At 38.3% G+C, this 24,842-nt stretch overlaps 2 protein-coding genes across 5 annotated transcripts in view; both read right to left on the bottom strand.

Moving 5' to 3' along the window:
- Window positions 1-7,171: 7,171 nt before the first annotated feature.
- LOC133619865 (ras-related protein Rab-27B-like) lies at window positions 7,172-22,434 on the bottom strand. The gene is made up of 5 exons (XM_061981138.1): window positions 22,282-22,434; window positions 22,132-22,217; window positions 16,222-16,325; window positions 12,784-12,907; window positions 7,172-7,361 (listed from the first exon to the last, which is right to left on the bottom strand). The coding sequence occupies exons 1-5, from the start codon at window positions 22,432-22,434 to the stop codon at window positions 7,172-7,174; spliced, it is 657 nt and encodes a 218-aa protein (XP_061837122.1).
- The window catches only part of poli (polymerase (DNA directed) iota), a 33,305-nt gene continuing 30,814 nt past the window's right edge, over window positions 22,352-24,842 (bottom strand). For all 4 annotated transcript variants that reach the window (XM_061980372.1, XM_061980373.1, XM_061980374.1 and 1 more), the window contains exon 12: window positions 22,352-22,448. The gene's annotated coding sequence lies outside the window, so the exon portion shown is untranslated. The remainder of the gene's footprint in view (window positions 22,449-24,842) is intronic.

Here is a 24,842-nt window from a genome sequence, read left to right as displayed (position 1 = left end):
ACATTCTAACACCAACCATTTCAACTCATTCAGACCATTGAAGGTTTTTTTACCATTTTCTCGAAATTCCCACATTTTTTGGGAATTCCCATTGAAATTAAATGGGACATTTTTCAAAGTTCCACAACCCCCACATTTTTCAACCGATTCAAACCATTCCACCTTCAACATATTCCACTCATCCTGGACACTCAAACTATTATTTTTCCAAGATCAAAAAAAATTCCCATTTTTTTTTTCAAACCCTTTTTTTGACTCCTATCACATTTTTCAACCCACTTCAACTGTTACCAATCCTAACATTCCTCTAAATCAGGACAAAAAACAAATTTGTTTTTTCGAACTGGAAAAATTCTCGGGTTCCCGAAATTCTAAGAATTCCTTAATACCATTTCCCAATTAAAAAGGTACTACTTCGACATTTCACGACCAATTTGAAAAATTCTAACACCAACCATTTCAACTCATTCAGACCATTTAAGTTGTTTTTTTTACCATTTTCTCGAAATTCCCACATTTTTTGGAAATTCCAATTGAAATTAATGGGACATTTTTCAAAGTTCCACAACTCCCACATTTTTCAACCGATTCAAACCATTCCACCTTCAACATATTCCACTCATCCTGGACATTCAAACTATTATTCTTCCAAGTTCAAAAAAAATTCCCGTTTTTTTCAAACCCTTTTTTGACTCCTATCACATTTTTCAACCCACTTCAACTGTTCCCAATCCAAACATTCCTCTTAATCAGGACAAAAAACAAATTTGTTTTTTCGAACTGGAAAAATTCCCGGGTTCCCGAAATTCTAAGAATTCCTTAATACCATTTCCCAATTAAAAAGGTACTACCGGTACTTCGACATTTCACGACCAATTTGAAAAATTCTAACACCAACCATTTCAACTCATTCAGACCATTGAAGTTTTTTTTTACCATTTTCTCGAAATTCCCACATTTTTTGGAAATTCCAATTGAAATTAATGGCACATTTTTCAAAGTTCCACAACCCCCACATTTTTCAACCGATTCAAACCATTCCACCTTCAACATATTCCACTCATCCTGGACATTCAAACTATTATTCTTCCAAGATAAAAAAAAATTCCCGTTTTTTTCAAACCCTTTTTTGACTCCTATCACATTTTTCAACCCACTTCAACTGTTCCCAATCCAAACATTCCTCTTAATCAGGACAAAAAACAAATTAGTTTTTCGAACTGGAAAAATTCCCGGTTTTCCCGAAATTCTAGGAATTCCTTAATGCCATTTCTCAATTAAAAAGGTTAGTATTTCACGACCAATTTGAAAAATTGTAACACCAACCATTTCAACTCATTCAAGTTTGTTTTGTTTTTTTTACCATATTCTCGAAATTCCCACATTCTTTGGAATTTCCCATTGAAATTAATGGGACATTAAGTCCCATTTTTCATCTGGTTCAAACGGTTCCAACTTCAAAATATTCAGCCTGTTTGGGAATTGTGTCTACTTCAACAATTCTAAAAAAAACATCAGTTCAACATCAGTATTGGAGCATTCACACGCAATTCCTTCAGGAATTGCCTCATCTAGTTATTCTTAATTTTCAAACATACAACTCACAAAGGCGTCGTAATAAAAGTAAATAAAAACAGGAACTATTGAGACAAATGAACCAAACAAAGACAGAATCATACTACTGTTGTAAAATGAGTTATATTCTCGCTTTATTAATTGGAAATGTTTTTTTTACAAGAATTATAATATACCAACAATGCTTAGCATAGAAGCTAAATAGCAAGTAAACACCTTATAAGAATAAAAATGACTTAGTTCCAAGTTGTGAATTTTGTTTTTACCTTTGAAAGCCAATGCGTATCTGCTTTGGAAAGAAACTTGCGAGCATCCGTAGTTAGCTCTAACAAGCAATGTGACTCAAACGTAGTCAAAATGTAGACATTCATTAAACTTTCTGCCTCTTATCTGATTGATTAATGCATAGAAATATTTTATATCCTGCCAATGTTGTTAGCCGTGATGCTAAACCATGCTGGCGGCTACTATGGCTAAGTCTGATACATGCTAACTAGTTAGCAAGCTACAATAGCTAGGAATATTTTAACAAGACAAGTTAAATGAAAATGTCTGGTCTATTAATGTACAAACATTAAACATGTTAGCTCGATTCATGACGTGAAGGAAACTTATCTTATTGGCTAGGAATGTCTCAGTTAAGCTGTCAGAATAATTGTATCTAAGTTATCACAAAACTTTGTGTTACATTGAGTTCAGCTCGCCCTGCAAGAAGACAAAAAATGTCAATTAATCCTACCAAGAAGGAGGCTTGTAAAACTGGGAAGCAACATGAAGGTGTTCTGTTTCTTTGATGTATTGTAATCAGAAAGATATTGTCTTGACACGAGATCTACAAAGCGGAGAGAAAGCAGGACCTGCCCAAGCTTCAGGCACCTCTTCTTTGAACTGTTTTGTAATCAAAGGCGATGGCTGTTTATGACCCTCATCCCTTAGAAACAGCTGTTGCCATGTAATCAGGGAAAGTCCAAATAAAAGAGGAGGCGTACAATCTTTCGTCAGAGCGTGGTGACACTGTACAAGGGTACAGGTGTACGCGTTTCTCCTCATTGAGCCCAAATTCTTGTTTAATAGATGTCATCAGTGTTTGAACCTGACATAAGATACACGCTAAATAATGCTAATAGCTAAAAGTAGAAGGGGGGATATATGGAATAATATTTCCTATTTCTTTTGCACGGTAGTTGTCATTTGGCTTTATTTTTTCAATTTTAAAACAATCCCTTTAAATTACCTTTTTTATCTGCTTTGCTGCCATCTATTGACAATGGTTAGCTTCTACCCAGCAGTTAGTGAGCTACAGAAACTAACATTATGCAATGACTCAAAAGTTGTATTACAATAATAATTTTTTTTTTTTTTTAAAGTACAGTTTTATGCCAATTATCTGATTGATTGTTATTCATAAATCCACGTCCAAAGACTCTTGCCAGGTTCTTGGTGATTCTTGAGTGGAAAGGTTGTGACGGGGAAGCATGAGTACACTCATTGGTCATAACATTAGGAACACCTGCACAACGTGATGAGATCCAACTAAAGAGACGGATCAAACATTCTGCTTTCAAAGGAATACAATTTAATTTCTTAGATTTTTGTTATTGATATATTCATTTTGATTATATTTATTTATTTATTTCAAATGTACTATAATGCAGTGTTTTTCAACCACTGTGGTTACAGTCTGGTGTGCCGTTGGGAGATGATCTAATTTCACCTATTTGGGGTAAAAAATATTTTTTGCAAACCAGTAACTATAGTCTGCAAAGGATGTGTTGTTGTTGAGTGTCAGTGCTCGGCAGAGTAACCGTGTAATACTCGTCCATATCAGTAGGTGGCAGCAGGTAGCTAATTGCTTTGTCACGATCACAATATGCAGACGACAGCGGGAGGCAGTCTGCAGGTAAAAAGGTGTCTAATGCTTAAACTGAAAAATAAACAAAAGGTAAGTGCCCCTAAAAAAAAAGGCATTGAAGCTTAGGGAAGGCTATGCAGAACGAAACTACAACTGAACTGTGGGGCGGTATAGTTCGGTTGGTAGAGTGGCCGTGCCAGCAACTTGAGGGTTCCAGGTTCGATCCCAGCTTCCGCCATCCTAGTCACTGCCGTTGTGTCCTTGGGCAAGACACTTTACCCACCTGCTCCCAGTGCCACCCACACTGGTTTAAATGTAACTTAGATATTGGGTTTCACTATGTATAGGCGCTTTGAGTCACTAGCGCTTTGAGTCACTAGAGTGTGGACTATGTGGGCTTTGTACCGAGGATGTCGTTGTGGCTTGTGCAGCCCTTTGAGACACTTGTGATTTAGGGCTACATAAATAAACATTGATTGATTGATTGATAGAGAAAAAGAGCTATATAAATATAATTATAAAATAAATAAACAGGCGACAAAGTGAAGAAAAACAGAATGCTGGACGACAGCAAAGACTTACAGCGTGCGGAGCAGACGCATACTTGCCAACCTTGAGACCTCCCAATTTGGGAGATTGGGGGGGTCCTGGGTGGGCAGTGGCATGGGGCGGGGTTAAGGGTGGAGGAGTTTATTTATAGCTAGAATTCACTGAAATTTAAGTAGGTCTTTTATATATATATATATATATATATATATATATATATATATATATATATATATATATATATATATATATATGTCTTAATAAGGTTATCCAAAAAATAGTGCTCGATACCGTAGTAGAGCGCAATATATGTATGTGTGGGAAAAAATCACAAGACTACTTCATCTCTACAGGCCTGTTTCATGAGGGGTTCCCTCAATCATCAGGAGAAAATCTCCTGATGATTGAGGGAACCCCTCATGAAACAGGCCTGTAGAGATGAAGTAGTCTTGTGATTTTTTCCCACACATATATATATATATATTTATATATATATATATAATATAATATAATAATATAATAATATTATATTATATTACTATTATTATATTATTATTATATTATTATATTATAATTATTATATATTATATATTAATATATTTATATATATTATTATATATTATTATATTATTATTATTATATTATAATAATATGTTATATTATAATAATATTATGTTATATATATATATATATATATATATATATATATATATATATATATATATATATATATATATATATATATATATATATATATATATATATATATATATATATATATAAACACAGTTGTTCTACTAACTCAGGGGTCGGCAACCCAAAATGTTGAAAGAGCCATATTGGACCAAAACTACAAAAACAAATCTGTCTGGAGCCGCAAAAAAATTAAAAGCAATATTATATACAGATAGTGTGTCATGAGATATAAATTGAATTAAGAGGACTTAAAGGAAACTAAATGTGTTCAAATATAGCTACAAATGAGGCATAATGATGCAATATGTACATATAGCTAGCCTAAATAGCATGTTAGCATCGATTAGCTTGCAGTCATGCAGTGACCAAATATGCCTGATTAGCACTCCACACAAGTCAATAACATCAACAAAACTCACCTTTGTGGGTTCATGCACAACGTTAATTTTGGTAGTCAAAATGAGACAGAAAAAGAAGTGGCATAAAACACGTCCTAGAAAGTCGGAGAAAGTTATACATGTAAACAAACTAAGGTGAGTTCAAGGACCGCCAAAATTAGTAGGACAAAACGGCACTCGCCAAATACTCGAATCAATGAAGCATGTTTAATATAAACAGTGTGCTTTATAACAATTAGGGAGGCTTGTGTCATGTTTGTCCTCCTACAGAAACCATATTAACACAAAAAATATTTTTTTTCCCCCTCATCTTTTTCCATTTTTCATACATTTTTGAAAAAGCTCCAGAGAGCCACGAGGGCGGCGCTAAAGAGCCGCATATGGCTCTAGAGCCGCGGGTTGCCGACTCCTGTACTAACTGTACTTGCTGCTTACTTAAAAAAAAAAAAAAAACACTTACCTTTCACTATTTGAGTAGCCTTTGTTCTGCCATTTGAGTACTGGCGAGTAGAGATGTCCGATAAACGCTTTAAAATGTAATATCGGAAATTATCGGTATCGTTTTTTTTTTTTTATCAGTATCGTTTTTTTGTTTTTTTTCTTTTTCTATTAAATCAACATAAAAAACACAAGATACACTTACAATTAGTGCACCAACCCAAAAGGGTTGTTTCTTTCTGTTATTAATATTGTGGTTCCTACATTATATATCAATATATATCAATACAGTCTGCAAGGGATACAGTCCGTAAGCACACATGATTGTGCGTGCTGCTGGTCCACTAATAGTACTAACCTTTAACAGTTAATTTTACTAATTTTCTTTAATTACTAGTTTCTATGTAACTATTTTTATATTGTTTTACTTTCTTTTTTATTCAAGAAAATGTTTTTAATTTATTTATCTTATTTTATTTTATTAATATTTCAAAAAATGACCTTATCTTCACCATACCTGGTTGTCCAAATTAGGCATAATAATGTGTTAATTCCACGACTGCATATATCGGTTGATATCGGTATCGGTAATTAAAGAGTTGGACAATATCGGAATATCGGATATCGGCAAAAAGCCATTATTGGACATCCCTACTGGCGAGCGATCTCTGAATCCGGGAACATATCCTTCACGGATTTGTTGAAAACATCCGTTTTTGGACATGACTACTTGCCGTAGTTTTGAAGCAATGCATGATGGGAATCCGGATGTTGTGTGTCAGTGTATTAACGTGCCGGCTGGAATAAAGACATGCTGAGAAATCGCTCCGTGGCTGCCTATTTTATGGGTTATAGATAAACCTAAGGATAACGGAGACATATATAATAGTCTCTTTAAGGCACGCCCCCAATATTGTTGTCCGGCTGGAAATCGGGAGAATGGTTGTCCCGGGAAAGGCACAGAAATTCGGGAGTCTCCCGGAAAATTTGGGACGGTTGGCAAGTATGGGTGAGTGCCCCTAAAAAAAAGGCATTGAAGCTTAGGGAAGGCTATGCAGAACGGAACTACAACTGAACTGGCGACAAAGTGAAGAAAAACGGAATGCTGGACGACAGCAAAGACTTACAGCGTGTGGAGCAGACGGCGTCCACAAAGTACATCCGAACATGACATGACGATCAACAATGTCCCCACAAAGAAGGATTAAAACAACTTGATTGCTAAAACATAGATGCGGGGAATAGCGCTTAAAGGAAGGCATGAAACTGCTACAGGAAAACACCAACAAAACAGGAAAAGCCACCAAAATAGGAGTGCAAGACAAGAACTAAAACACGACACATGGGAAAACAGCAAAAAATTCCAAATAAGTCAGGGGGTGATGTGACAGGTGGTGACAGTACACCTACTTTGAGACAAGAGTTATAGTGATGCATGCTTGGTTATGCTTTAAATTCATATCCGACGACTTTTTATTGTCAATATCGAGTTTCATATTTTAATGATTCCTCCTTGGATTTTTTCAATAAAAAAAATGTTCCTCGGCTCAAAAAAGGTTGAAAAAGACTGCTGTAGTGAACTTTGTTACCATTGCAAAGGCAAAATGTTGCGATCGGGGTGGTGCAGGTGTACCTAATGAAGTGTCCCGGGGGTAGTGCAACCACGTCAGCAGGCGCACCTTCGCCAGGCGGTGGCCTCCTGCACCACCTGGCGGCTTGCCGTGAGGCCATTGTCCTGGCAGCTGTGACTTCCGTGGACGCTCTGCTCCATCCTCTTCATCACCATGTCCAGCAGGGTCCTCACCGCCTTGTCCACGTCCGTGCCCGTCACCGAGCTGGTCTCAAAGTAGGGGATGCTAGGAGACAAGGGCGTTCAAGGACAAATACTTTCTGTTATTTGTGTTTATTTTTCATGCAAGAAAAAAGGCAAAAACAAACCGAGATGGTTTACTTATTTTATTTTCATTTATTACTAGGTAATAAGGAGCGACACCTCTGCCAACACAACATCGGTCATCAGGACGGTCCCCCGCCCTCGTTAGCATCGCAGTAGTGTGTGGCAGAACAGCTGTTTGGATGCAAAAGAGTGACACCTCTGCCAACACAACAGCAGTCGTTAGGATGGAAGCCCCCTCCGTAAGCATTGCAGTACCGTGTGGCAAAGCGGATGTTTAGATTCAAAGGAGCGACAGTCGTAAGGATGCAATCCCAATCGACGACTGCTGTTGTGTTGGCAGAGCTGTCGCTACCTTGCCTCTCGACAGCTGTGTTGCGCCACAATAGAGCGAAACAATTCTTGCCGCCCTACAGCAGCATTGTTGTAGTAATAACGGTATTTTTCACTGCACAATACTGCAATGCTAAAGAGAGGGATTACACCCTAACGACTACTGTTGTGCTGATAGAAGTGTTGCCCCTTTGTATTTCAACAGCAGTCATTTTGCCACACAATGCTGCAATAGGGCGGCAAGAATGGTTTTGCTCTATTGTTGTACAAAACAGCTGTTAAGCTACAACAGAGTGACACCTCTGCCAACACAACAGCGGCCGTTAGGATGGAAGCCCCCTCCGTAAGCATTGCAGTACCGTGTGGCAAAGCGGATGTTTAGATTCAAAGGAGCGACAGTCGTAAGGATGCAATCCCAATCGACGACTGCTGTTGTGTTGGCAGAGCTGTCGCTACCTTGCCTCTCGACAGCTGTGTTGCGCCACAATAGAGCGAAACAATTCTTGCCGCCCTACAGCAGCATTGTTGCAGTAATAACGGTATTTTTCACCGCACAATACTGCAATGCTAATGAGAGGGATTACACCTTAACGACTACTGTTGCGCTGATAGAAGTGTCGCCCCTTTGTATTTCAACAGCAGTCATTTTGCCACACAATGCTGCAAGAATGGTTTTGCTCTACTGTCTTACAAAACAGCTGTCAAGCTACAAAGGAGTGACACCTCTGCCAACACAACAGCAGTCGTTAGGATGGAAGCCCCCTCCGTAAGCATTGCAGTACCGTGTGGCAAAGCGGCTGTTTAGATTCAAAGGAGTGACAGTCGTAAGGATGCAATCCCAATCGACGACTGCTGTTGTGTTGGCAGAGCTGTCGCTACCTTGCCTCTCGACAGCTGTGTTGCGCCACAATAGAGCGAAACAATTCTTGCCGCCCTACAGCAGCATTGTTGTAGTAATAACGGTATTTTTCACCGCACAATACTGCAATGCTAACGAGGGGGATTGCGCCCTAAGGACTACTGTTGTGCTGATAGAAGTGCCGCCCCTTTGTATTTCAACAGCAGTCATTTTGCCACACAATGCTGCAATAGGGCGGCAAGAATGGTGTTGCTCTATTGTCGTACAAAACAGCTGTTAAGCTACAAAGGAGTGACACCTCTGCCAACACAACAGCAGCCGTTAGGATGGAAGCCCCCTCCGTAAGCATTCCAGTACCGTGTGGCAAAGCGGCTGTTTAAATTCAAAGGAGCGGCAGTCGTAAGGATGCAATCCCAATCGACGACTGCTGTTGTGTTGGCAGAGCTGTCGCTACCTTGCCTCTCGACAGCTGTGTTGCGCCACAATAGAGCGAAACAATTCTTGCCGCCCTACAGCAGCATTGTGTGGCAAAAAACCTGCTGCTAAAAGGCAGACAAGTGACACCTCTACCAGCACAACAATAACTGTTAGGGTGGAATCCCCCTTGTTAGAATCCCATTCAGTCATATTAATTGCAGTCATTTTACCACACAACGCGGCAATGCAAATGAAAGGGGTTTCCATCTTAACGACTGCTGTTGTGCTGGTATAAGTGTCTCTTCTCTGCATTTAAACAGCAGTCGTTTTGCCACACAACGCTGCAATGGGGCGGCAAGAACGGTTTTGCTTTATCGTTGTACAAAACAGCTACAAAAGAGCATATTAGCATTTTGTGGCAAAATGACTGCTGTTAAAATGCAGAGTAGAAACACCTCTACCATCACAACATCAGTTGTTTGGGTGGAATCCCCCTTAGCACTCCGTTCAGTTGTAGTAATAACGGTATTTATCCCCGCACAATACTGCAATGCTAATGAGGGGGATTACACCCTAACGACTACTGTTGTGCTGATAGAAGTGTCGCCCCTTTGTATTTCAACAGCAGTCATTTTGCCACACAACACTGCAATAGGGCGGCAAGAATGGTTTTGCTCTATTGTTGTACAAAACAGCTGTCGAGCTACAAAGGAGTGACACCTCTGCCAACACAACAACAGTCGCTAGGATGGACTCCCCCTTGCTAGCATCCCATTCAGTCGTATTAATTGCAGTCATTTTACCACACAACACGGCAATGCAAATGAAAGGGGTTTCCATCTTAACAACTGCTGTTGTGCTGGTATAAGTGTCTCTTCTCTGCATTTCAACAGCAGTCGTTTTGCCACACAATGCTGCAATAGGGGGGCAAGAATGGTTTTGCTCTATTTTCGTACAAAACAGCTGTTAAGCTACAAAGGAGTGACACCTCTGCCAACACAACAGCAGTCGTTAGGATGGAAGCCCCCTCCGTAAGCATTGCAGTACCGTGTGGCAAAGCGGCTGTTTGGACTCAAAGGAGCGACAGTCGTTAGGATGCAATCCCAATCAAGGACTGCTGTTGTGTTGGCAGAGCTGTCGCTATCTTGCATCGAAACAGCTGTGCTGCGCCACAATAGAGCGAAACAATTCTTGCCGCCCTACAGCAGCATTGTTGTAGTAATAACGGTATTTTTCACCGCACAATACTGCAATGCTAACGAGGGGGATTGCACCCTAAGGACTACTGTTGTGCTGATAGAAGTGTCACCCCTTTGTATTTCAACAGCAGTCATTTTGCCACACAATGCTGCAATAGGGCGGCAAGAATGGTGTTGCTCTATTGTCGTACAAAACAGCTGTTAAGCTACAAAGGAGTGACACCTCTGCCAACACAACAGCAGTCGTTAGGATGGAAGCCCCTTCCGTAAGCATTGCAGTACCGTGTGGCAAAGCGGCTGTTTAGATTCAAAGGAGCGACAGTCGTAAGGATGCAATCCCAATCAACGATTGATGTTGTGTTGGCAGAGCTGTCGCTACCTTGCCTCTCGACAGCTGTGTTGCGCCACAATAGAGCGAAACAATTCTTGCCGCCCTACAGCAGCATTGTTGTAGTAATAACGGTATTTTTCACCGCACAATACTGCAATGCTAACGAGGGGGATTGCGCCCTAAGGACTACTGTTGTGCTGATAGAAGTGTCGCCCCTTTGTATTTCAACAGCAGTCATTTTGCCACACAACGTTGCAATAGGGCGCCAAGAAAGGTTTTGCTCTATCGTTGTACAAAACAGCTGTTAAGCTACAAAGGAGCATGTTAGCATTTTGTGGCAAAATGACTGCTGTTAAAGTGCAGAGTAGAAACACCTCTACCATCACAACATCAGTTGTTTGGGTGGAATCTTCCTTAGCACTAACGGTATTTATCCCCGCACAATACTGCAATGCTAATAGAGGGGACAACTTCCCACACGCTCCTCATGCTGGTGATGTCCATGTTACATCTCAACCTAAATGTTACATTTAAATCTAAACGTGAGCGCTAAATCTTAAATCTAAATCTAAATCTAAACCTAAATGTTGAATCCCAACCTAAATGTTAAATTTAAATCTAAATGTGAGCGCTAAATCTTAAATCTAAACCTAAATCTTAAAACTAAACCTAAATCTTAAAACTAAACCTAAATCTTAAATCTAAATCTAAATCTAAACCTAAATGTTGAATCCCAACCTAAATGTTCAATTTAAATCTAAATGTGAGCGCTAAATGTTAAATCTAAACCTAAATCTTAAATCTAAACCTAAATCTTAAATCTAAACCTAAATGTTGAATCTCAACCTAAATGTTAAATTTAAATCTAAATGTGAGCGCTAAATGTGAAATCTAAACCTAAATCTTAAATCTAAACCGAAATCTTCAATCTAAACCTAAATGTTGAATCTTAACCTAAACGTTAAATTTAAATCTAAATGTGAGTGCTTAATGTTAAATGTGAGCGCTAAATGTTAAATCTAAACCAAAATCTTGAATCTAAATCTAAACCTAAATGAATCTCAACCTGAATGTTCAATTTAAATCTAAATGTGAGCACTAAATCTTAAATCTAAACCGAAATCTTGAATCTAAACCTAAATGTTGAATCTCAACCTAAATGTTAAATTTAAATCTAAATGAGAGCGCTAAATCTTAAATCTAAACCGAAATCTTAAATCTAAACCGAAATCTTAAATCTAAACCTAAATGTTGAATCTCAACCTAAATGTTAAATCTAAATCTAAACCTAAATGTTGAATCCCAACCTAAATGTTAAATTTAAATCTGAATGTGAGCGCTAAATCTTGAATCTAAACCTAAATGTTGAATCTCAACCTAAATGTTAAATTGAAATCTAAACCTAAATGTTGAATCTCAACCTAAATGTTAAATTTAAATCTAAATGTGAGCGCTAAATGTTAAATCTACACCGAAATCTTAAATCTAAAACTAAACCTAAATGTTGAATCTCATCCTAATTCTTAAATCTAAACCTAAATGTTGAATCTCAACCTAAATGTTACATTTAAATCTAAATGTGAGCACTAAATGTTAAATTAAACCTAAACCTAAATGTTGAATCCAAACCTAAATCTAAACTTAAATGTTGAATCTTAACCTAAATGTTAAATTTAAATCTAAATGTGAGCGCTAAATGTTAAATCTAAACCTAAATCTTAAATCTAAACTTAAATGTTGAATCTAAACCTAAATGTTACATTTGAATATAAATGTGAGCACTTAATGTTAAATATAAATCTAAACCTAAATTTTAAATACAAACCTAAACCTAAATGTTAAATCCAAACCTAAATCTAAACCTAAATGTTGAAGGTTTTCCATTTTGTGTAATTGGCAGTCAAACACTCTCTATTTGCATTAGATTGATTGATTGATTGATTGATTGATTGATAGACTTTTATTAGTAGGTTGCACAGTGAAGTACATATTCCGTACAATTGACCATTAAATGGTAACACCCCAATAAGTTTTACAACTTGTTTAAGTCGGGGTCCACTTTAATCAATTCATGGTAAATGCAATATGAATCCTGTTGGCCTTAATATGAGAAAGAAAGCCCAACATCTCCCCCCTGTGGTGAGTTTAAGTACAACACAGTGACAAGTGGATCAATATGGTAGTGGTTGAATAAATGGTATATTTCTAAAAAGAACATTTATCCACAAAACAACAGACAACTGACCCGTATCTGTCGGCCATGTCTCGGGCCTGCCTGGCGTGGACGCTCCTCATGCTGGTGATGTCGGCTTTGGTGCCCACCAGGACCACGTCTGGACTGTCGCAGTACGCGTTGGCCTGCAGCTGACCTGAGGGCACACGCAGCAAGGATCGGTGTGGCGACCATTTCACCGGGGAGAATACCCTTCTTGTAGACACTACAACACCCCTAAAGTGTGACAGTAGTTCATGCTAATTAGTATTAAAGCAGCATCAAGTTAGTTTGGAGCGAACTGACGGCTAATCGCCTTGGTTTTAAGATGTGTAGGGAAGCCTACCCTTTTTAAGGGGCATGTTTGTTGCTCATATACAGACTTTAGGGACACATTACTAAGGGGTGTCATTTCTGATACTACAGGCTTTCGTATTGGCCTATACCGATATCAACCTCGTTGTATTACTTTGTAGAGTAGAATGCTGGAACATGTTTCATCAAGTGAAACTAGTCAAACAAGTGGAATGATGCGGACACGTTTGTTACTGGATACTTTCGACTACACTTCTGCTTTGGAGACTTTGGCACTAGTCAACAGGCTGCAGGACTACGGTGTCACACTTTTCTAGCAGATATATTTATCACTTTTAACTCACTTGGCTGATTTTTAATCCATCCATTTGCTACCGCTTGTCCCATTTGGGGTCGCGGGGGGTGCTGGAGCCTATCTCAGCTGCACATGGGGGGAAGGCGGTGTACACCCTGGACAAGTCGCCACCTCATCAGAGGGCCAACACAGATAAGACAGACAACATTCACACTCACATTTAAATGAAATGTTTACTATAAATATTGTAAATAAACGTTCAATCAAAACTTAAACGCTAAATCTAAATCTAAACGTGAGCGCTAAATGTTAAATCTAAACCTAAATGTTCAATCTAAACCTAAATGTTAGATCCAAACATAAATGTTGAATCTAAACCTAAATATTAAATTTAAACCTTAAATCTAAATGTGAGCACTAAATGCTAAATCTAAACCTAAATCTTAAATCAAAACCTAAATGTTTAATCTAAACCTAAATGTTCAATTCAAATGTACATGTGAGCGCTAAATGTTAAATCTAAGCCTAAATGTTCAATCTAAATCTAAATGTTAAATCTAAACCTAAATGTTAAATCTAAACCTAAATCTAAACCAAAATGTTGAATCTTAACTTAAATGTTAAATTTAAATCTTAAATCTAAATGTGAGCGCTAGATGTTAAATATAAAAACCTAAAACTTAAATCTAAACCTAAATGTTGAATCTAAACCTAAAACTTAAATCTAAACCTAAATCTTAAATCTAAACTTAAATGTTGAATCTAAACCTAACTGTTATATTTTAATCTTAAATCTAAATGTGAGCGCTCAATGTTAAATCTAAACCTAATTCTTGAATCAAAACCTAAATGTTCAATCTAAACCTAAATCTAAATGTTGAATCTTAATTTAAATGCTAAATTTAAATCTTAAATCTAAATGTGAGCGCTAAATGTTAAATGTGAGCGCTAAATGTTAAATATAAAAACCTAAATCTTAAATCTAAACCTAAAATTTAAATCTAAACCTAACTGTTGAATCTAAACCTGTTAAAGTTAAATCTTGAATCTACATGTGATCGCTAAATGTTAAATCCAAACCTAAATCTTGAATCTAAACCAAAGTTTTAAATTTAAATCTAAATGTGAGCGCTAAATGTTAAATCTAAACCTAAATCTTAAATCTAAACCTAAATGTTAAATTTAAATCTAAACCTAAATGTTGAATCTCAACCTAAATGTTACATTTAAATCTAAATGTGAACGCTAAATGTTAAATCTAAACCTAAATCTTAAATCTAAACGTAAATGTTGAATCTAAACCTAAATGTTGAATTTGAATCTAAATGTGAGCGCTAAATGTTAAATGTGAGCACTAAATGTTAAGTATAAACCTAAACCTAAATGTAAATATCAACCTAAACCTAAATGTTAAATCCAAACCTAAATCTAAACCTAAATGTTGAATCTTAATCTAAATGTTCAATTGAAATCTTAAATCTAAATGTGAGCGCTAAATGTTAAATCTAAACCTAAACGGTAAATCTAAACCTAAATGTTAAATCTAAAACTAAAATGTTGAATATAAACCTAAATGTTAAAATTAAATCTTAAATCTAAATGTGAGCGATAAATGTTGAAACTAAACCTAAATCTTAAATCTAAACCTAAAATGTTGAATCTAAACCTAAATCTTAAATCTAAAACTAAAATGTTGAATCTAAACCTAAATGTTAAAATTAAATCTTAAATCTAAATGTGAGCGATAAACGTCCAATCTAAACCTAAATCTTAAATCAAAACCTAAATCTTGAATCTAAACCTAAATGTTAAATCTAATCCTAAATGTTACATTTAAATCTTAAATCTAAATGAGTCAATGTTTAGATTTAAGATTTAGGTTTGGATTAAAAATGTAGGTTTATATTTAAGATATAGATTTATATTTAACACATAGCTTTATATTTAGAGTCGACATTGAATTTAAACTTAAATGTGATGAAAAAAAATCTAAACCTAAATGTTGAATCCTAACCTAAATGTTAAATCTAAACTTACATTTTAAATCTAAAACAAAAATGTTGAATACAAACCTAAATGTTAAAATTAAATATTAAATCTAAATGTGAGCGATAAATGTTCAATCTAAACCTAAATCTAAACCTAAAATGTTGAATCTAAACCTAATTGTTAAATCTAAACCTAAAATATTGAATCTAAAACTAAATGTTAAATTTAAATCTTAAATCTAAATGTGAGCACTAAATGTTCAATCTAAACCTAAATCTTAAATCAAAACCTAAAATGTTGAATCTAAACCTAAGTCTTAAACCGAAAACTAAAATGTTGAATCTAAACCTAAATGTTAAAATTAAATCTTAAATCTAAATGTGAGCACTAAATGTTCAATCCAAACCTAAATCTTAAATCTAAACCTAAATGTTGAATCTAAACCTAAATGTTAAAATTAAATCTAAATGTGAGCACTAAATGTTCAATCTAAACCTAAAACCTAAATCTTGAATCCAAACCTAAATCTTAAATCTAATTCTAAATGTTACATTTAAAATCTTGAATCTAAATGAGTAGATGTTTAGATTTAAGATTTAGGTTTATATTTAAAATTTAGGTTTATATTTAAGATATAGATTTATATTTAACACATAGCTTTATATTTAGAGTCGACATTGAATTTAAACTTAAATGTGATGAAAATGAGCTCAATGTGAGAAACATATCTGTTAGAAAAGTGAACGTTTACATTGGGCATCCGTGCAGGACTGACTGCTTGTATCGGACATTTGACATGCAAGCCGATATCGTCCCATACTTGCTTATTTTTGCCGATATCAGGCAGGATTGAGCACCTTCACAACACATACTCATCCAGTTCCGGACATTGAGGAAGCTCTGCAGATTGGTCAGGTCGAACATGAGCAGGAAGCCCATGGCGTCCCGGAAGAAGGCGGTGGTGAGGCTGCGGAACCTGACAACAAGTGGGAAGTGTTTTGGTTGTAGTGGGAGTGGGGCAGCAACAACACCGATACATGACGACGACACTTTCACAATGTTCCACTGACCAGACACTTCATTAGGTACACCCGAGACTTCCATCCCTCCGTCCATGCATTCATTTATTTGTGGCATTCACAAAAGCTGTCTTTGATCTTACCAAGCAAAAGGCTTGTAAAACCCCACTCTGTAGGATGGGGAGCGACATGAGGGTGTCGGTTTCTTTGATGCATTGTAATCCACAGGAAGATTTTGTCTTGACCCGAGATCTACAAAGCGGAGAGGAGGCAGGGCCTGACCCCCCTCCAGGTGACCTTTTCTTTGAACTGTTTTGTGACCGAGGGCAACAGCGGTTTACGACCTTTTCTTTGAACTGTTTTGTAACCAAAGGCGATGGCTGTTTACGACCCCCGTCCCTTTTGAAACAGCTATTGCCATGTAATCAGGGAAAGTCCAAATAAAAGAGGAGGCGTACAATCTTTCGTCAGCGCGTGGGACGACACTGTTTCTCCTCAATTGAGCCAAATTGAATTCTGTCTCTGTTTTAATTCCTTGCTTCTTGTCTTGTTTAATAGCTGTGTGTGTGTTTGAACCTGACAGTTACAATGTTGGATATCCTTGTTGAACATTGCCAAAACATCGAATCATAAGGCTCATGCATTTTGGTGCGCGCTTGCACGCGTTTTTCGAGTTTTGCAGTCTGGCTACATTGGTTTTGCCCTATGGTCAGACAAAACAGCTGTTACGCTATAAAGGAGTGACACCTGTGCCAACACAACAGCAGTCGTTAGGATGGAATCCCCCCTCGTTAGCATTTCGGCATTGCGTGGCAAAATGACTGCTGTTAAAATGCAGAGTGGAAACACCTCTGCCAGCACAACATCAGTTGTTTGGGTGGAATACCCCTCGCTAGCATTCCATTCAGTTGTAGTAATACCGGTCTTTTTTTACCGCACGATACTGCAATGCTAACGAGGGAGGTTACTTCCTAACGTTACTGTTGTGCTGATGGAAGTGCTTTTCAGCAGCATTTATGTTTCCACACAATGCTGCAATGGAGCGGCTTGAATAATTTCCATGCCATTACAGTAGAAATCAGCTTTAAAGTTGCCAAAGGGCGACACCTCTGCCAACACAACAGCAGTCGTTAGAATGCAATCCCCCTAGTTAGCATTTCAGCATTGTGTGGTAAAATGACTGCTGTTAAAATGCAGAGTAGAAACACCTCTACCAGCACAACATCAGCATTCCATTCTGTCGTCTTAATACCGCTCTTTTTTACATACTGCAATGCTAACGAGGGAGGTTACACCCTAACGACTACTGTTGTGCTGATGGAGGTGCTTTTCAACAGCATTTATTTTGCCACACAATGCTGCAATGGGGCGGCATGAATGATTCTGCGCTATTGTGGTGGAAATCAGCTTTAAAGATGCCAAGGAGCGACACCTCTGCCAACACAACTTCAGTCGTTAGATGAAATCCCCCCTCATTAGCATTGCGTGTCAAAACAACTGCCGTTAAAATGCAGAGTGGAGACACCTCTACCAGCACAACAACAATCCCCATCGCTAGCATTCCATTCAGTCGTATTAATTGCAGTCATTTTTCCACACAATACGGCAATGCTAACAAGGGAGGTTGCACCCTAAAGACTACTGTTGTGTTGATGGAGGTGCTTTTCAACAATATTTATTTTGCCACACAATACTGCAATGGGGCGGCATGAATGATTCCGCCCTTTTATGGTGGAAATCAGCTTTAAAGATGCCAAGAAGCGACACCTCTGCCAACACAACAGCAGTCGCTAGATGAAATCCCCCCTCGTTAGCATTGCGCGTCAAAACAACTGCCGTTAAAATGCAGAGTGGAGACACCACTACCAGCACAACAACAATCCCCACCGCTAGCGTTCCATTCAGTCGTATTAATTGCAGTCATTTTTCCACACAATACGGCAATGCTAACAAGGGAGGTTACACCCTAACGACTACTGTTGTGCTGATGGAGGTGCTTTTCAACAGCATTTATTTTGCCACACAATGCTGAAATGGGGCGGCATGAACGATTCCGCCCTTTTATGGTGGAAATCAGCTTCAAAGATGCCAAGAAGCGACACCTCTTCCAACACAACAGCAGTCGTTAGATTAAATCCCCCCTCGTTGGCATTGCAGCATTGTGTGTCAAAACAACTGCCGTTAAAATGCAGAGTGGAGACACCACTACCAGCACAACAACAATCCCCACCGCTAGCGTTCCATTCAGTCGTATTAATTGCAGTCATTTTTCCACACAATACGGTAATGCTAACAAGGGAGGTTACATCCTAAAGACTACTGTTGTGCCGATGGAGGTGCTTTTCAGCAGCATTTATTTTGCCACACAATGCTGCAAAGGGGCGGCATGAACGATTCCGCCCTTTTATGGTGGACATCAGCTTTAAAGATGCCAAGAAGCGACACCTCTGCCAACACAACAGCAGTCGCTAGATGGAATCCCCCCCTTGTTAGCATTGCGAGTCAAAACAACTGCCGTTAAAATGCAGAGCGGAGACACCTCTACCAGCACAACAACAATCCCCACCGCTAGCGTTCCATTCAGTCGTATTAATTGCAGTCATTTTTCCGCACAATACGGCAATGCTAACAAGAGAGGTTACACCCTAACGACTACTGTTGTGCTGATGGAGGTGCTTTTCTACAGCATTTATTTTGCCACACAATGCTGCAGCATGGATGATTCTGCCCTTTTATGGTGGAAATCAGCTTTAAAGATGCCAAGAAGTGACACCTCTGCCAACACAACAGCAGTCGTTAGATGAAACGCCCCCTCGTTAGCATTGCGTGTCAAAACAACTGCCGTTAATTCAGAGTGGAGACACCTCTACCAGCACAACAACGACACCCTCGCTAGCATTCCATTCAGTCGTATTAATTGCAGTCATTTATCCACACAATACGGCAATGCTAACAAGGGAGGTTGCATCCTAACGACTACTGTTGTGCCGATGGAGGTGCTTTTCAACAGCATTTATTTTGCCACACAATGCTGCGGCATGACTGATTCTGCGCTAGTGTGGTGGAAATCAGCTTTAAAGATGTCAAGGAGTGACACCTTTGCCAACACAACAGCAGTCACTAAATGGAATCCCCCCTTGTTAGTATTGCAGCATTGCGTGTCAAAACAACTGCCGTTAATTCAGAGTGGAGACACCTCTACCAGCACAACAACAATCCCCCTCGCTAGCATTCCATTCAGTTGTCATAATACCGGTCTTTTTTAGTGCACAATACTGCAATGCTAATGAGGGAGGTTACACCCTAACGACTACTGTTGTGCTGATGGAGGTCTCCCCCCTTTGCATATAAACAGCATTTATTTTGCCACACAATGCTGCAATGGGGCGGCATGAATGATTTTTGCGCTATTGTGGTGGAAATCGGCTTTAAAGATGTCAAGGAGCGACACCTCTACCAGCACAACAACAATCCCCCTCGCTAGCATTCCATTCAGTCGTATTAATTGAAGTCATTTTTCCACACAATACGGCAATGCTAACAAGGGAGGTTACACCCTAACGGCTACTGTTGTGCTGATGGAGGTGCGTTTCAACAGCATTTATTTTGCCACACAATGATGCAATGGGGCGGCATGAACGATTCCGCCCTTTTATGGTGGAAATCAGCTTCAAAGATGCCAAGAAGCGACACCTCTGCCAACACAACAGCAGTCGTTAGATGAAATCCCCCCTCGTTAGCATTGCGCGTCAAAACAACTGCCATTAAAATGCAGAGTGGAGACACCTCTACCAGCACAACAACAATCCCCATCGCTAGCATTCCATTCAGTTGTATTAATTTAAGTAATTTTTCCACACAATACGGCAATGCTAACAAGGGAGGTTGCACCCTAACTACTACTGTTAAAATGCCGAGTGGAGACACATCTACCAGCACAACAACGACACCCTCGCTAGCATTCCATTCAGTCGTATTAATTGCAGTCATTTATCCACACAATACGGCAATGCTAACAAGGGAGGTTGCATCCTAACGACTACTGTTGTGCCGATGGAGGTGCTTTTCAACAGCATTTATTTTGCCACACAATGCTGCGGCATGACTGATTCTGCGCTAGTGTGGTGGAAATCAGCTTTAAAGATGTCAAGGAGTGACACCTTTGCCAACACAACAGCAGTCACTAAATGAAATCCCCCCTTGTTAGTATTGCAGCATTGTGTGTCAAAACAACTGCCGTTAAAATTCAGAGTGGAGACACCTCTACCAGCACAACAACAATCCCCCTCGCTAGCATTCCATTCAGTTGTCGTAATACCAGTCTTTTTTACCGCACAATACTGCAATGCTAATGAGGGAGGTTACACCCTAACGACTACTGTTGTGCTGATGGAGGTGTCCCCCCTTTGCATATAAACAGCATTTATTTTGCCACACAATGCTGCAATGGGGCGGCATGAATGATTTTGCGCTATTGTGGTGGAAATCAGCTTTAAAGATGTCAAGGAGCGACACCTCTACCAGCACAACAACAACCCCCCTCGCTAGCATTCCATTCAGTCGTATTAATTGCAGTCATTTTTCCACACAATACGGCAATGCTAACAAGGGAGGTTGCACCCTAACGACTACTGTTGTGTTGATGGAGGTGCTTTTCAACAGCATTTATTTTGCCACACAATGCTGCAATGGGGCGGCATGAATGATTCTGTGCTATTGTGGTGGAAATCAGCTTTAAAGATGCCAAGGAGCGACACCTCTGCCAACACAACAGCAGTCACTAGATGAAATCCCCTCTTTGCTAGCATTGCAGCATTGCGTGTCAAAACAACTGCTGTTAAAATGCAGAGTGGAGACACCTCTACCAGCACAACAACAATCCCCACCGCTAGCATTCCAACCATTCAGTCCTATTAATTGCAGTCATTTTCCCACACAATACGGCAATGCTAACAAGGGAGGTTGCACCCTAACGACTACTGTTGTGCTGATGGAGGTGCTTTTCAACAGCATTTATTTTGCCACACAATGCTGCAGCATGAATGATTCCGCGCTATTGTGGTGGAAATCAGCTTTAAAGATGCCAAGAAGCGACACCTCTGCCAACACAACAGCAGTCGCTAGATGAAATCCCACCTCGTTAGCATTGCGTGTCAAAACAACTGCCATTAAAATGCAGAGTGGAGACACATCTACCAGCACAGCAACAATCCCCCTCGCTAGCATTCCATTCAGTTGTCGTAATACCAGTCTTTTTTTACCACACAATACTGCAATGCTAATGAGGGAGGTTACACCCTAGTGACTACTGTTGTGCTGATGGAGGTGTCTCCCCATTGCATTTAAACAGCATTTATTTTGCCACACAATGCTGCAATGGGGCGGCATGAATGATTCTGCGCTATTGTGGTGGAAATCGGCTTTAAAGATGTCAAGGAGTGACACCTCTACCAGCACAACAACAACTCCCCTCGCTAGCATTCCATTCAGTCGTATTAATTGCAGTCATTTTTCCACACAATACGGCAATGCTGACAAGAGGGCTTCCATCCCGGTGGCAAATATTACAAACAACTCTCAGGAAGATGCAAATCGTAACACAAATTGTTGTGCAGGTGAAGCTAATTACGCACAGTAAGCGTCTCAAACAGGACCTTTGGCCGTCTTGCTCTTTGCCTGTTTTGATGTCAAATCCTCATAATTCCTGCAGGAATGTGCTCAGTAACGTTCCGTCAAGGCTTAAAAAGACAAGATCCAAAGTACCTCTCCTGCCCGGCCGTGTCCCAAAGCTGGAGGTGGACTCGGAAGTTCTTCTCCACGGTCCCGTCGGCGTTGGTGCCCGCGTACACCTAAAAGGCGAGAGAAGTCCGTCACTTCCCGCCAGGCAGGACCCGGGGAGACGCCGACACTCACCAGCCTCTTTTCCCGGAAGTCGATGCCCACGGTGGTGGTGAACTTGCGGTTGAACTTGTTGTCGGTGTACCTGTACAGGAATGTGGTCTTTCCCACGCCCGAGTCCCCCAGGGCCAGCAGCTTGATCAGGTAGTCGTAGTCCCAGTCGGCCATGGCGAGGGATCAACCTGCAAAAAAAAAAACCGGGGGTGGTGTTGAGGAAGGCTTAGCGCCTCAAAAGAGGGGCGAGCGCATGACTCGGCCTGAGCTCCGCATGAGCGGTCGGGGCTGGGAAAAACACAAACAAGTTTGGCACACGGGACCCCTTTTACTGGCTTTTTATTCGCAAACGCGCCAGGCGAGGCTGCGTGACGTTTTTAGCGCCATTTCAAGCTGGGCCTGCAAACGTGGCGAGGAGAATCCAATCAGGCTGAGCGGGCCGGGAGGCACGAAGACAAAGCAAGGTGTTGTTGCTTCTCGGCTTCCTCTTCACAGATCTCAATAAAAGACTCGTCGCCCTTTTAAGGGCAACGAATTATGGTGGGCGATTTAGATCTCAATCAAAAAGGGCTCACAGCTGCTGACTTATTCAACAACCTCACTAGAAAAAGTGGGAAAAATGGTAAAATACAAACCCCAAAACCAGTGAAGTTGGCACGTTGTAAATGGTAAATAAAAACAAAATACAATGATTTGCAAATTCTTTTCAACCTATATTCAATTGAATAGACTGCAAAGACAAGAAATTTAATATTCCAAATGGAAAATTTTATTTTTTGCAAATATTAGCTCATTTGGAATTGGATGCCCAATTTTTTTTTATTATTATTGGTTTATGTATTATATTTTAGCAGTATTTATAATATAATTTATTCCGTTTTTTTAAATATATATATATATATATATATATATATATATATACACATACATACATACATACATATAAAAAAAACGGAATAAATAAATAAATAAATAAATATATATATATATATATATACATACATATAAAAAAAACGGAATAAATAAATATATATATATATATATCTTTGGCATTTGATTTGCTTACAACTAACTATCATTTAGAACATTTACAAGGGGTAGTATTAGAAATAATATTTATTCAGTACCTTTTAATATTGTTGGTTTATTTAAAACATTTTTAGCATTATTAACAGGGATGTCCGATAATGGCTTTTTGCCGATATTCCGATATTGTCCAAATCGTTAATTACCGATACCGATATCAACCGATATATACAGTCGTGGAATTAACACATTATTATGCCTAATTTGGACAACCAGGTCTGGTGAAGATAAGGTACCTTTTAAAAAAAATTATAAAATAAAATAAGATAAATAAATTAAAAACATTTTCTTGAATAAAAAAGAAAGTAAAACAATATAAAAACAGTTACATTGAAACTAGTAATTAATGAAAATGAGTCAAATTAACTGTTAAAGGTTAGTACTATTAGTAGACCAGCAGCACGCACAATCATGTGTGCTTACGGACTGTATCCCTTGCAGACTGTATTGATATATATTGATATATAATGTAGGAACCAGAATATTAATAACAGAAAGAAACAACCCTTTTGTGTGAATGAGTGTGAATGGGGGAGGAAGGCTTTTTGGGTTGGTGCACTAATTGTAAGTGTATCTTGTTTTTTTTATGTTGATTTAATTAAAAACAAAAAAAACAAAAAAAACATACGAATAATAAAAAAAACAAAAAAAAAAAACGATACCGATAATTTCTGATTATTATCGGACATCTCTAATTATTAATAATACTATTTATTCAGTACTTTTTATTGGTTTAAGTGTTATTATCATTTAACACATTTACTTATGAAAGTACTATCAGAAAGGTTATTTATTAAGTTTTCATATTTATTATTAGTGTATTTATAGTAATTTTAGCAGTATTTATAATATATGTTTGATATTTTTTTGAAATACTGTTGTCATTGAATTGGCTTACTTCATACTTGCCAACCTTGAGACCTCCGATTTCGGGAGGTGGGGGGTGGGGGCGTGGTCGGGGGTGGGACAGGGCGTGGTTGGGGGCGTGGTTAAGAGGGGAGGAGTATATTGACAACTAGAATTCACCAAGTCACGAATTTCATATATATATATATATATATATATATATATATATATATATATATATATATATATATATATATATCCTGTAAATATGCAAACAAAACTGTGTTTAGATAATTGATACTTCAAACTTGCATAAATACATATTAAGGAATATAACATAACTTGGCTTCTGAGAACTTCAAAATATAATGAATAAAATGCTAAAGTTGTTGATAAACAAGCAATTATTTTAATAATTAAATATGGTCATTTTAAATGAATTGTTATGATAATTTAAAATGAATTATTTCAAATATGTTTATTTTAATGTATAATTCTATGGCTGGATGTAATAAGGAGTCAGAAAAAATACAAATAAAAATACAATAAATGTTGATGTTTTTAGCAAAATATAGTAAACATTTATTTAGTTTTTTTTTTGTTTTTTTTTAAATAATATATATATTTATTTTTAGGTAAGATAAACATAA

This window comes from Nerophis lumbriciformis, linkage group LG20 (assembly GCF_033978685.3).
Source record: "Nerophis lumbriciformis linkage group LG20, RoL_Nlum_v2.1, whole genome shotgun sequence".
In the NCBI taxonomy this organism is placed as follows: Eukaryota; Metazoa; Chordata; class Actinopteri; order Syngnathiformes; family Syngnathidae; genus Nerophis; species Nerophis lumbriciformis.
This window is presented reverse-complemented; position numbering and strand designations above follow the sequence as displayed.